Source organism: Crocodylus porosus, unplaced genomic scaffold (assembly GCF_001723895.1).
Source record: "Crocodylus porosus isolate Cpor-Errol unplaced genomic scaffold, CroPor_comp1, whole genome shotgun sequence".
In the NCBI taxonomy this organism is placed as follows: Eukaryota; Metazoa; Chordata; order Crocodylia; family Crocodylidae; genus Crocodylus; species Crocodylus porosus.
The window spans coordinates 169,416,922-169,430,303 of NW_017728886.1; the positions used below are offsets into that span (position 1 = coordinate 169,416,922).

General features: G+C 38.5%; 1 protein-coding gene across 6 annotated transcripts in view; it reads left to right on the plus strand.

The window, feature by feature from the left end:
- NETO1 (neuropilin and tolloid like 1) overlaps window positions 1-13,382 on the plus strand; it is a 99,223-nt gene that overhangs the window by 49,156 nt on the left and 36,685 nt on the right. For 4 of the 6 annotated variants that reach the window (XM_019545140.1, XM_019545175.1, XM_019545150.1 and 1 more), the window contains exons 5-6: window positions 12,719-12,760; window positions 12,840-12,997. In XM_019545140.1, coding sequence (XP_019400685.1) covers window positions 12,719-12,760; window positions 12,840-12,997 — 200 coding nt within the window. The remainder of the gene's footprint in view (window positions 1-12,718; window positions 12,761-12,839; window positions 12,998-13,382) is intronic. The other 2 variants (XM_019545166.1, XM_019545184.1) reach the window with 1 other exon arrangement.

Below are 13,382 nucleotides of genomic sequence, written 5' to 3' on the forward strand. Positions count from 1 at the left end.
TTTTTTTTTTTTTTTTTGGAGTATGAAGTTACTTTGTTAGAGGAGAGCTTCACAGTGAACTATGTTCAATAACAATTGTGAAAGCTCACTGTATTATCCACTAAAGTAATTACCTGCTATTTTCTTTCTCATGGATGTTTCACAGAGTGCCACCCCATCTAAGGGAATCTTACAGTTATGGAAACATCATAATCTAATTTGGTCCTATCTCCACAAACAATATATCTGTTTTAATGTATTGTTCTGTGGTTCATACTACCAGATGATGAAGTGGTCATGTATCCACTGATAGCATATCTTTTCATCAGGGGAGGTTGAAACACAATTGAAATTCCTTGCAGTGCTATTCCATTGGGTCACTTAGGTCAAAGTAAAAGTTCACTATAGGTTGTTCCCCTGATACTCTACTAGATGAGAAGGTGGAGAGGCAATGATGTGTTCAGAACTGATGTTATTTATAAGTGGACACTTACATATGAAATTTCCTGTTAAAGTAAAGCAGAAAAAACTGGGATGCCCCAGCTCAGGCTAAGAAGCTAAACGAAATGTTTGGATTCACTATGGATTTCAGCTATCACCGGAAAGCTCATATTTGCCAAGAAACAGCTCTTATTCCATACCACATGAAAATATAGTGTGAGAATTCAAAGCCACACTGATAACTCAGCTTGTCCCTGTAGAAGCCAGGTCTCATCATGGGGTCAATACTGAGTTAAGCATTGCTATTGCAACAAGCCCAGACATTCACAAATCCACTGTTCCATACTGTTGAATAGGATCATTTTTATTATATGTAGCTCCTCAAAGGGGTTGGGAGATTGTGATGAATTTCTTGCATGTAGGTACTGATGAATGTTTTATGAAAGTTGCATCATGGCCTGTGAGGCATAGTTGGGAGGAATTCTTTTCCCTTCCATAAAATAACTAGCCAAGATCCTCTTGTTACCTTTAGGAATGTGCTAAAAGGCAGAGCAGGCTAATGTATTCACTTTATCCCTAGGAATTTGATAATAAAGGGTCTGTTGCCAGTCTTCAAACTGACTAGTGCATGCACTGTTACAAGTAGTACATATCATCTAGCAACAGAACACATATGTAACTTGATTTGGTTTAGAGAATCAGTACCTAGGACCTGGTTGAGACAATACAGTCTATGTATGCCATCTTTTCCTGTACTGTAGGAAACCTGTTGTGCAGGACATGCAGCCAAAAATGAACAGCTGGTCTTTAAGTGAATGAGGCACAGTTCTTCACCCTATTGTATTACAGTATCTAAAGTTTTATAGCTCTCCTGTACTAACACTCCTATAATAACATGATCATCCTGGACTCAACACTGTTTGGAGATGGCATCATAAGACCTTTGTGTTTTCCAGCACCCTCTCCTGGCCTCTCCTAGATTCAGCATCCGTTTCTCTACCTCATCAGGACAGTGAGGAAAGAAATCAGCCTACTCAGTGTTTCCACAGTGTCTATCCCATAAATTAGTTTCTTCTGCTGATGATTGACAATCAAAGACAATGACTAATGAGCTGCAAGAGCCTAAAGCACTGAAATGGAGAGGAGTCCTTGGCTTACTAAGGATGAAGACTCATATCCTCTTAGATGATCTGGAGATGGTGGAATAAATAACACAAAGACAAACATGGGAACCATCTTTTTTATGTTTTTACAAGAGGAACTGATCCTCAACCAGGGTATTTGGGTGATACTTGATGATTATAAAACTCTTATCTACCAAGGACTCTCCATCCTGATAACATTTTGGGTCTTGTTTTTAATGTGAGAACCCCAGATGGCCCCTTTTGCCTCTCAAATGCCTTGGGGCATGGTCTTGCTATCTGTGTGCCCCCCTGAAACCACTCTGCACTTTGCCCACAAAATTGATGTCTCTTTGTCTAGAGAAGTAATTAGCTATCTTAGTCTGAAGTCCGGCATGGAAGACTTGCACCTTTGTAGAAGAACTAAATTAAGACGTGCAGCATAAGTCTTCATAAGTAGGGTCTTACTTTATCGATTGCATCTGATGTAGTAAGCTTATGTATCTTGGATTCAGTTAGTCTAGAAGACACACATCTACCCTGCCTTTTGCCTCTCTCTGGGCATGTCTACACATGTGCTTTAATTGGGAATAGACTATTTTTCTGTGCATTAAACATCATATAAAAAACCATGACATTGTGCTAATTCACACTAAAATAAGCTACTGCACATTAAGTGTCACTAATATGCAAATGTGCTACTGCACATTAGCACATCCTAATGTGCATTAATTTAGTACCTCACACTGGAGGTACTAAATTTAATGAGCATTAGAAAAGGCTCATTAATACACATCTAGACACACCCTCTGTCCACTCAGCTTAACCAGTTTGAATACAAGGCCAAGATAAATTGGCCTTGGACATAGTTGTATTAAATGTTTGCTTGGAGATTATTCACCCTCATAGCCAAATAAATAGGGCAGAGGGGTTGGGGACAATATTATTTTTGTTCCTGGCTTTCACATTTTGCATGTTAGAGCACTGGTATTGGTGGAACTTTGTATATAAATTTTCAAATGCTGATGTGATATACAACCTCAGAAACTTCACTGAAGCTAATGGAGTTGTACAAGATATAACCTGGAGGGATGTGGGCAGTGAGGTCCCCCAGGGCTCAGTCCTCGGGCCCGTACTGTTCAACATCTTCATCAGCAACTTGGATGAGGGGGTGAAAAGCATCTTGTTCAAATTTGCAGATGACACTAAGCTGTAGGGAGAAGTGGGCATGCTAGAAGGGAGGGACAGGCTGCAATTGCATCTGGACAGGTTACAGGGGTGGGCGGATGATAATAAGATGGGATTCAATACTGACAAGTGCAGGGTACTGCACCTGGGGAGGAAGAACCAGCAGCATACCTACAGGCTGGGGAACTCCCTTCTTATCAGCACAGAGGCAGAAAGGATCACAGAGTCATTATAGACTCCAAGATGAACATGGGCCGCCAATGTGGGGACGCAGTCAGGAAGGCTAACTGCACCTCGTCATGCATCCACAGATGCATCATGAGCAGGTCCAAGGAGGTGATCCTCCCCCTCTATATAAGATTGGTCAGGCCACAGTTGAAGTACTGCATCCAGTTCTGGGTGCCACACGTTAGAAGGGATGGGGACAGCATGGAGAGAGTCCAGAGGAGGGCCACTCACATGATCGGGGACAGCAGGGCGGGCCCTATGAGGAGAGGCTACAAGACCTGAACCTGTTCAGCCTCCAAAAGAGAAGGCTGAGAGGGGATCTGGTGGCCATCTATAAACTGGCTAAGGGAGACCAACAGGCAATGGGAAAGCCCCTGTTCCCCTGAGCACTACAGGGAGTAACAAGGAATAACGGCCATAAGATGACGTAGAGTAGATTCAGGCTAGATATCAGGAGGCACTACTTCACAGTCAGGGCATCTAGGATCTGGAACCACCTTCCAAGAGAAGCGGTGCTCACTCCTACCCTGGGGGTCTTCAAAAGGAGGCTAGATAGACACCTTGCCGGGGTCGTTAGACCCCAGTACTCTTTCCTGCCCATGTCAGGGGATCAGACTTGATGATCTGCTAAGGTCCCTTCCAACCCTACCTACTATGAAACTATGAATCAGAGCAGAAGTGAGCTCAAACATGTCTTCTAAAATCTGAAGATCAAAGTGGGGTAAGGTCAAAAAGTGAAATAAAGGAAATGTGGCCCAACATTTATTGTAAAAAAAAACTAGCCTTTTTTATTGTGTGGCGGGGTGGGGGGGCGAAGGAGCTGATGCAATTTTGACAGTTTCATGAGAAATATAATAAAATAAGTATATTGAATCTTCAATTCAAGACTTTACAAAAGTATTTCATGTTTGTTATTCTCAGGTAACTGGCTGTATTATTTTAATAAATGAAGCCAAATATGTCACTTAGCATTTTAACTTCTGTTGGAATTTTCAACATTCATTATGGTTTTTCAGACACAAAAATAGGAATCCATTGCATTCAATATGAGAGACACTGGGAAAATCTAAGCATGAAAAATTCAAGTAATGGGAGCATTCAAAGGTCTGTCCTCTGGCAGATTAACTCTGCCAAATATCTCAAAATGGCTGTTCCTGAGTACAGCACAGTTCTTAGAAGCAGTACATAGAAAACAAATGTTAAACACAATACAATATTATTACCAGCTGTAATAATTATAGAAATCCCCCAGGGTTTCCAGTAAGAAAATACCTAGCAGTAACATGACATACTTTCTTTGCGGACCTTACAGTGTCATAAACTCGTATCTGGCCATATTTCTCGAATGCTGCAGCCTGAGTATAAAGTGAAAAACTATTAGAACAACATCCCACACAAACAACAATGGCATTGAGATGGAAGAAACCTTGATTACATTTTTTGTATTTTCAAATTGTTGCTTCACTTAGTATTTTCTTTTTCATATAGTACAGCTCAGTCCTTCCGTTCATACAGTTCACAAAAGAAAATATTTTCTTTTAGGGGCTTTTATACTGTCTCTAAATTGCTTCTAAGATTGCTTCAACATCCTTTCAGTTGTGCTTTAAAATCTTTTGAATTTGTCATCAGTTTACAGGGTATCATCTTGCAGTATTTTCTTTGTATCCTCAAATGCCAAGACACAATTACATGAAATATCTGAGAATAATCTTGCTATTCTGTGTTGAATTGTGCAAGCATTGTGATTTTACGTATTATTATTATTCTGATGCTTCCCTAGAGAATATAGGACAGATTAAAACTTCCCAAAGTTATTTTAAATCTCCATAAATTTCAAATGATCTAAATGCTAGCAGTCTGAGCATATGGTCCCTGCTTAGTGTTCCATGTGCATTTGCACTTAAGATCTGATCTCTGATCATTTCTGTGATAGATAAATATATCTAAATACAGAAATTTGTTACAAGTTGCTTGGTTGAAGCTAGAATTCTTATTTCTTGAAAGGGTTTATTTTTAGCTCTCTGTTCATTGTTCCAGGAGTACAACTGAAGTTTCTTTATTTATCATTAGCAGCCAACTCTTTCTACATGTTGTGACTAGTTGATATGATTTGCTTATTATTTTTGAAAATGAATAACGTATTAGTTATGTTCTTGTTTATCCACAAGTGACAAACCAGCTAGCGACTTAGGGGGTTTCAGACATCAGCACTTTGTTGCATACTGCCTGGACAAACACTCTTAAGAATGCCTGGTTCCTTTTTTATCTTATGAAGTACAACAAAACAAAAAGCTCAGCAAGTTAATTCCCTGTCAATCTATCACATATGCACAATGACTACAGGGAAACAGAAAATTCCTTTATCCTGAGTTCTAGTTAGCCAATGTTTATTGAAGTTCTCAGTTTCATATACTTAACTGCAGATTTCCACCATTCTGTGTGATAATCTGGCCCTGCTTCAGTGAAGTTGAAGAAAAATATAATCTTTTTTAATCGTTTAAAACCTTTTTCTTAAAAAGAACACAGAAAATATTATTATGAAGGTTTTGCTTTCAAGTGTTGAGTGTTTATTTCTTCTTTTTATCATTACAAATATCTGTTTCAACATTCCCATTATGCTAAAGTGAGAGACAGTATGGAAAAATGTATGTGGAAAACTATTTTAAAGAGCTAAGGAAAGCATGCAATAAGAGAACTCCAGGAGGCTTATTGGTGTGTGTACATATATGTTTAAAATATTTCCATAAAATGAGTTTTTTCATAAAAGATTTTTTTATATAATAAGATAAAAGTAATAAAAAATAATTTCCATAAAAGATTACTATTACCATAACATTTCTTTTCTGTATGACACAGCACTATTTTCAATTGTGTGCCAGAATTTGGAATAAACATGTCTTATGTCATTGTGGGAATTCAATTTTTTTGGTTCCGAATTTGCCATGTGTGAATTTGAATGAGTAAAAAAAAAAAATCCAAAAGAACCCCAACATTTTTCGCCATGTCTTTTTTGGTTCAAGTGCTTGAAATCCAAACTTTCCAAACTTTTGAATGTAGTCCCTAGTTTTGTGGGGAGCTGTGCACCCTTAGCTTCCACTGAAGTCAGCTGGGGGTTAGTATTTTTCCTTGGAATTTGATTACAAATGAGAATAAACATTCATTAGTCTTTAGGACAGTAGAGTCGCACTTCCTTCTGTAGGACCAAAGCCTCTGTATCCTGACTGTTAGCACGGCTCTCTCCTTAACTTTTCTTGTATTTAAACATAATAGTTACCAAGTATTTAAACAAATTTATCATTTTTGCATCCTTTTTTGGTAGAAATATATAAAAAATGCAACACATTTCAAGGCACAGTTGCAAAACATGTTCTATCAAGCACATTAAATAGTGTCTCAGCATATGCTTTGAAAACATGCTGCATTCACACAGAATATATTTAGTGATACGAATTTCAGAATACATACAAACTCTTTGTTTGAATTTGGAAAGTTTAGGAAACTTGTGATGTATGTCATATGATATGTTTTTTCCCCTCCACTTTGCATGTAATGTAGGAGCCAGTATTTTACTTCCCATTGGTATGAGTGATGTTTCCTGAGTGGCAGTGTATTTACTGTGAAAATGATTTTACTCAGGCATAATGGATAAATATAGGCAGAACATATTATGGAATCTGTGCTGTTTGCCCATTAAAAAATTTACATTGGGCATATTTTGTGCAAATTATTTTACAAGTTTGCAGAATGATAATGTTATTGAATAGATGTGTAGAATTGTCTTTGGACATTGTTGCAGAATTTGTGTTGCACACAGATTATAAAATGACAGTGTTGGTATATTTTTTTTTGTAAAAGGGTATATCTACACATACACTTTACTGCAGAGTAGACTAATTAGGTCCACAGTAAACCATCATGGTCTACACGTGTGCTGGTATTAAAGCACAGTAAATGAATTAACTCTACCATAAAATAGTACTGACAATATGCAAAGAGTGTGTGTGTATGTGTGTGTGTGTAGGGAGAGAAGGGAGAGAGTGTTTTTTTTCACTACTCCAACATAACTTTCACATTTCAGAACCAGTAATACTTCAGTGAAGACACAGCTTATTCCTTTTAAAGCAAATGCTCAGGGGATGAACAGTTTACCACATCTCTGTGCATCAGCTATTTCCCTGACTATGTCCATGTGTAAATGAAAGCTAAAATGCAGTAACAGAGCCATCTTTCTTTGAGAGTTAAACTACAGAAGTAAAGGAGGTAAAGCACTTTTTGCCCGTGCTTACCACAAGGTAAGAAAAGGCACCCGGGTAATCACCACTGAGCAAGTAATGCACAGCAAATCCCTGACCTCTTTTACCCCATGGTAAGTTTACCTACATGCAAACTCTATAGCCTAGAAGTCCTTCCCTTTACAGACCATTATATACACAGGTACACCTTTGTTGCCCGGTAGGGCCAGGGCAACTCTCAGGATCTCAATATTGTACTGTTAGACAGGAGGGTGTGATACAATTGCACATATACAAACTCACAAATCAATTAGGTGCGCACCCTCCCCGCCCCCCAACTCAGGCACATACACATCCAAACCAGCTGAGGCACATGCATGCCTATCACTAATTCAAGGACATACATACTACACTCCAAAAATTAGACAACAATCAGTTATCAATTCCCACACACTCTGTACACATACATGGATCACTAATTTGTATATCACTCCCACTATGACACATATATATGTGTGTGTGTGTATATTCACCAGTTCACACACATACCATCCACCTACACATACACACAGGTGAGTTCCTTACTTGGATGGTATGGTAGGGTACTTGGGATACTTGAGGGAAGGTTAAGGTGAGAAAGAAAGTGTAAGGAGTGGAAGTTGCTGGAACCAGGATTAGAACTGGTAGACTAGAGAGAAGCTGGGCTGAGGACCTGAGGCTTCTTAAGGTCAAGTGGCCCCAGGATTACTTGAGGTCACTGGTGCAAGGGAAGAAGCCCAGTGGCAAGGAGGATAAAGCCAGGAAAGAAACTGAGGCAGAAACCTGGGAGCTTGAGGCTGGAAATTGAGGCAGAAAGCTGAGAGTTTGGGGGGCAGATAAGTGTTGGCAAGGAGGAAAGAGTCAGAAAACAGACAACAACCCAACTTGGGGTGTCAAACTAAATGAGTTTATTAAACAGACAACACACTACACGGCCCCATGAAGTTCTTGGCTCCCACACATTCATACAAGCACTCACAATGGCAGCAGGAGAAAGAGACTCAGTGGAAGGGTTGGAGTCCAGGTAGAGAAGAGAAGCAGAGTCCAAGTCTGTTGTTGAAGAGGGGGTTGGGGTGATAGCTACCTATCCAGGCTGGAAAGAGGTCTTTGTCCAGTAGGTGTTGTCCAGAGGCGGGTCACCAGCAGGGCCTCTGAGTGGATAGGTGGTGTGGCATGGTGCTGGTCCAGATGAAAAGGGCGTCCCAAGGAGTCAGTCTTCACTACCCCTTTTTATGGGACAGAGTACCTCTGATCTCCTATGGGGAGGTCCTGTCTAGACAAGGTCAATCCTGTTCCAGAGGGTTCCAGGTGTTCTTACTGAGCATGTGCAGCCTTGGTACAATGGTGGATTGCCTCACCCTCATCTTTTTGTTTTTTGAAAACTGAGGATGGTTCCAATGGCTGGGTCGTTGGTCCAAGTATTGTTTTTAATGGTTTGGTCATTCAGAGGGAGCTATTTTTAGACCTACTGCCATTGCCCCTCAAGCACCCTCATTCATCCCTATTTATTCAGGAACCGAGTTGCATAGGAGTGGTAGGTATGAGTCATAGGTTACACAACAGGTCCTGGGGACAAGACGGAGACTTGAGAACAAGATGGAAACTTGACATGACTTACGCTAACTTATGCCTAAATCATATAGTATCAATAAAACAGTAATATAGAACAGTAAAAATCAATATAAACACAATAATTATACAATATAAAGATGGAGAAAAAACAAAAATACAACTTGCTACCAAAATAATTGCCTGTGACTGATGGGTGAGGGTCCCCTGCTATAGACTTTTAAATATTCCTGTATTGTTTCATCAAATATCTTTTTTCTTTTTCCTTTCTCTCTTTATATTCCATCTCCCCATTTTAGAGTCTCCGAAACCTTTGCATGTTTTCTATAGAAGCGTCTCTCTCCTGTTTTTCTGCTCTATTATAGATCCTCAGTGTGCTCTAAGGGTTTCCACTTTTAGATTCTTCTGGATTTTCCTATTTTTTCTTCTAGCTGCAAGACATGTCCACACCAGAAGATTTGACTAGCTGCCAATTAAATAGTATAATAAAGTCTCTGCCCTACTCTGACTCAGCAGAACTAATCATAACAGTTCCATCTGTCTTAATCATATAGAGAAAGTCTACTAAAATAAACTTTAGTGTTGTTTTACTTCAAGCAAACCTACCTTACTTCAAAAAGCAAACCTAAGTCTTGGGTACATGTTTGGATTGCATTCAGTGTCCCAGAGGCCTTTTCTAGTCCCACATTCCTAATGTAGCTAAACTTTCAGCCTTACGAGTCATACAAGACTGCTAGGTGGTGGTTTCATTTATATTTGTATTTGTATTTTAATTTAATTGTATCATACAAATTGTTGCAGTGACTGGGCATCTTAGTTTCTCATTAGACACCTTTACAACAATACCAGATCTCATTATTTTGCTGCTGAAAAGCAACAGAAGGACTGCTTTTTCATTATTTTGCTGCTGAAAAGCAACAGAGGGACCATCCACACCCCCACTTCTAATTACAATCTATGGAAGCATGTGTCTCCTATACTTCTTCAGAAGTGTAGAAGTCCACCAGAGGAGGTTCCAACTTCCCTATGAAATAAATAATGTCATGCTAGAACAAATGAGCTTGTATTCTGGTTCTAACTGACTTCATATGTAGGTTAGTCTATGAAATCCCATGCCCTGTGTCAGCTGAAATGGCCATAATGATCTCTGTCTAGTAACCTTCACATCTATGATCTGCCCAAGCAAATGATTTTTATGTACAATAAAAATCCAGTAAAATAGAATGTTAAGTGAATTTTATAACCAAAACATGTAATAGAACTATCCTGCTATATCTTAATTTGATATATTTTCATCTATGCTAATATCTTGCAGTTTGGTGTGATGTTTTAGAATGAAAGCTAGAACCAGTAACTTATCTAGTGCAGAGTGAATGGGGCAAAAACCATGGATGCCGACTTGAGGCAGAAGTGAAAAAAAAAAAGGGGGCAGCTGCTGGTAGCTATACAATTGCTATCATAATCACAATGACATCTGGAAGTTGCTGCTGCCCCTGTGCCCTGTGCTACTGGTTAAAGTAATTTTTTTCTAATTGGAAATCCTCACATAATTGGTATTTAAAGAAAAGAATGCTTTCCAGTGTGCTTGTGTCAAGGACTTACAGATTGAAACCTTGTTCTCTAGTGCAAATCAATGTATTTTCTATTCCTTCATTTTTATACTTTAACCTCATGTGACACTATCACCATTTACTATTTTTTCCACCCTGAAACACACTAGTTTAAAGTGGTGGGGACTGCTGGAAGATTTGAGGGAGGGAAGAGAGGCTTTAAAAGTACTAGCATTCAGCAAACAAGCATCTCACCATCACCAGAATATAACCCTTTTCCTCCTCCTCTTGTGGATGCACCTGTGGCATCTAGAATACTTAAAGGCGCATGGTTGTCTTTGAAAGTTCTTCCCATTGCTAATTTAAGGTAGGATTTTACTGCCACTTCTTTTTAACGTATTTCCTGTGAGGCCCAAGTTCTTGTTCCACCCTAGGCCTACCTAGTGTCCCCCAGTTTCTTGCACTGTTGCATGTGTGTGGAGCTGGGGAAAAGGGCAGGGGAGAAAGGCATCCAGGACACAGGGGGAGTTCCCGCCATAAAAGGAGAGTTTCCTAACAGAGCAAAAATTCTCCAGTGGCCTTCTCCTGTGTGTTAAGGACACAATATGTTGTTTTTGTGGCACACCATAGTTTCAGCAGACCAGAGAAGATTTAAAACCAACTCTTAGAGAAAACTCAGTGGCTGTATCATCATGTGGATTGGGTGTTAATTTGAGCTTCCAGTTAAATAGATTCCACTATTAAATGTCTTGCTGTAAGCGATAGGTATACTATCAGTATCTAAATCCATTAGTTGGAATATTTAATTAAATTTAGAGGTGGGTTTTTAATGTGTCTTCTGCTTAACGGTTAATGCTAATTGTCTGTTCAGCAATCTCTGCAGTCTCTTTAGTTCATGAGTACTTATCCAAGACTTTGTCTGCAACAACAAAAGATGATGCAGACAAATGCTACATTGTACAGACAGTTTCCCAAGGTGGTATTACATCTTTAGTTGTTTAGGGCAGCAAATTCTAACTAAGCTGATAAAATGTTTGATCCTTCCCATGAGGAACTGAACTAGTTATTTTTATTAAACTGATTAGGCCTGCTTCAAATTGAAATTCCATATTTTTTTTCATTTCCATATATTTTTAATTTCTAAACTTTCCTTTGTACTTTCCAGCTTTTCATACAAAGGCCTGATTCTGAGGCAGTAAAGTAAAATGAAAACTGTTTGGTTCATAGATGCACTGAACAAAACTCTACCCTAGCTTATATCTTTCAGAATCCCTATGAAGTCCAGTTCAGAATTCTAAAAAACCCAGGGGAAGTTTATTGCAGAGTATTTGTTCATAAATGTTTAACACCAATTTTGGAAGACCAAATCCTATATTTTTTTTAACAAAAATGTTAAGGCCAACATATTTTTTTCCTTATTTGCTTTATTTTCAAGGTGGACAGTATGTTGAAAGCTGGAACATGCATGTCAGGCAGTCTAATCTTGAGTTATCATTCTATGATTTCCAAACAATGACTAATCTACTCTCAGAAGAGCATCCTTTCTCAAAACCATTTAGTTTCTTTCACATTTCAATTCTGGATTTCTCTTGCGCTGTCTTTAAAATGTGCCAGAAAATTATGATATGCTGATTTATGTAAGCTGACACTTGTTGACTGGCGCATAGGTCTGAGACCAAATTCATTTCACGTAAATCTTGTACTTGGCTATAAACAAAGTATGAAGCATCCCAGAAATTAAAAATACTCCCATGTTTATGAACTAAAGCAGCATATTGCATTACATTCATTAACTATGTTCACTCAGTGAAACCTAGGGAAAGCTGGTAAGGTATTTATTTATTAACAGTCAAGGGAATGTTCTTGTCAAAGACAGTGTCTCTACAAGTACACTGCCAGTCAGGGTTGCAGATCAGTCAGATAGCAATGTGGAGTTCATATTCCTCTAGTTATGCTATGTCTTGTAACCAAGCCGTGTAGAAGTTTAAAAAATAGGCAAAGAGCTTCTGGGTGGAATGTTTGGAAACATAATCCCCTGTACTCTGCCAACACATCAGTGCTATCAGAAGGTTAGATATATAGATCTCTTGTCAACTGCTGCATTCTCCTCTGTGCTCATTGCTGGGAAATAGGGAATGAGGCAGAGAAAATCCTGACCAAAACAGGTTTGGAAAATAAAAAGAGCTTAATATTAAAATATCAATCTATTTTGCATTATCAATAAATGTGTTTCCATGGTCCCTAAAAGTTATGCTACTATATACATGCATACTTACTTTCCCAAAGTGTCTAGTAATAATCCAATGACATTGAATTCAATGTTCTAATCAAAACATTATCTGGACTAATTTTCTCTTTCTCAATTTTTAAGATCCTGACTTTAAGGACCTTGGAGTTTTGAAACCATTGCCAGGTTGGTATGCTAGATTTCATGAAATTATTAGGAGAAGCATTGTATTATGCTATAGAAAATATTTTTGTTTGCTGTTCAGATTTCATTTTTCTGGTATTTTGTTATTCAGTTTGTGAGTTTGAGATGGGAGGACCTGAAGGAATTGTGGAATCTGTGCAAATTGCAAAGGAAGGAAAAGCTTCTGAAACGGAGGCAGTAGACTGTAAATGGTACATCCGAGCACCACCGCGATCCAAGGTCAGTCCAGTATGCAGCTGCTGATTTGGCATTTCATTTAAGAAAATGATTTTACTAATATAGAATACAGCATGTCTTTGTACAGATAGGTCCTCCTTAATAACTCAACAGTGCTGAACTTATAAACTATTATTTTCCTACTGCTGGTAGTAGTAATTTGTCACCTCTAAGTGAAAGTAACCTTCATTTGCTATAAATAACAATGCAGGCAGTAAAATGGACATTTTGTATTATAGGTTATTTTCTCCAGTACCTTTTTAATTTTCCTCTCTTCTTCAAAGAATCAACAGATCTAATTCACTGCAGGGGGATTGTACCCCTTTATTTTCCTTATTGGTAGCTCCTACCTTTATTTTGACACTATAACAAAGTATCCAGTTAAATG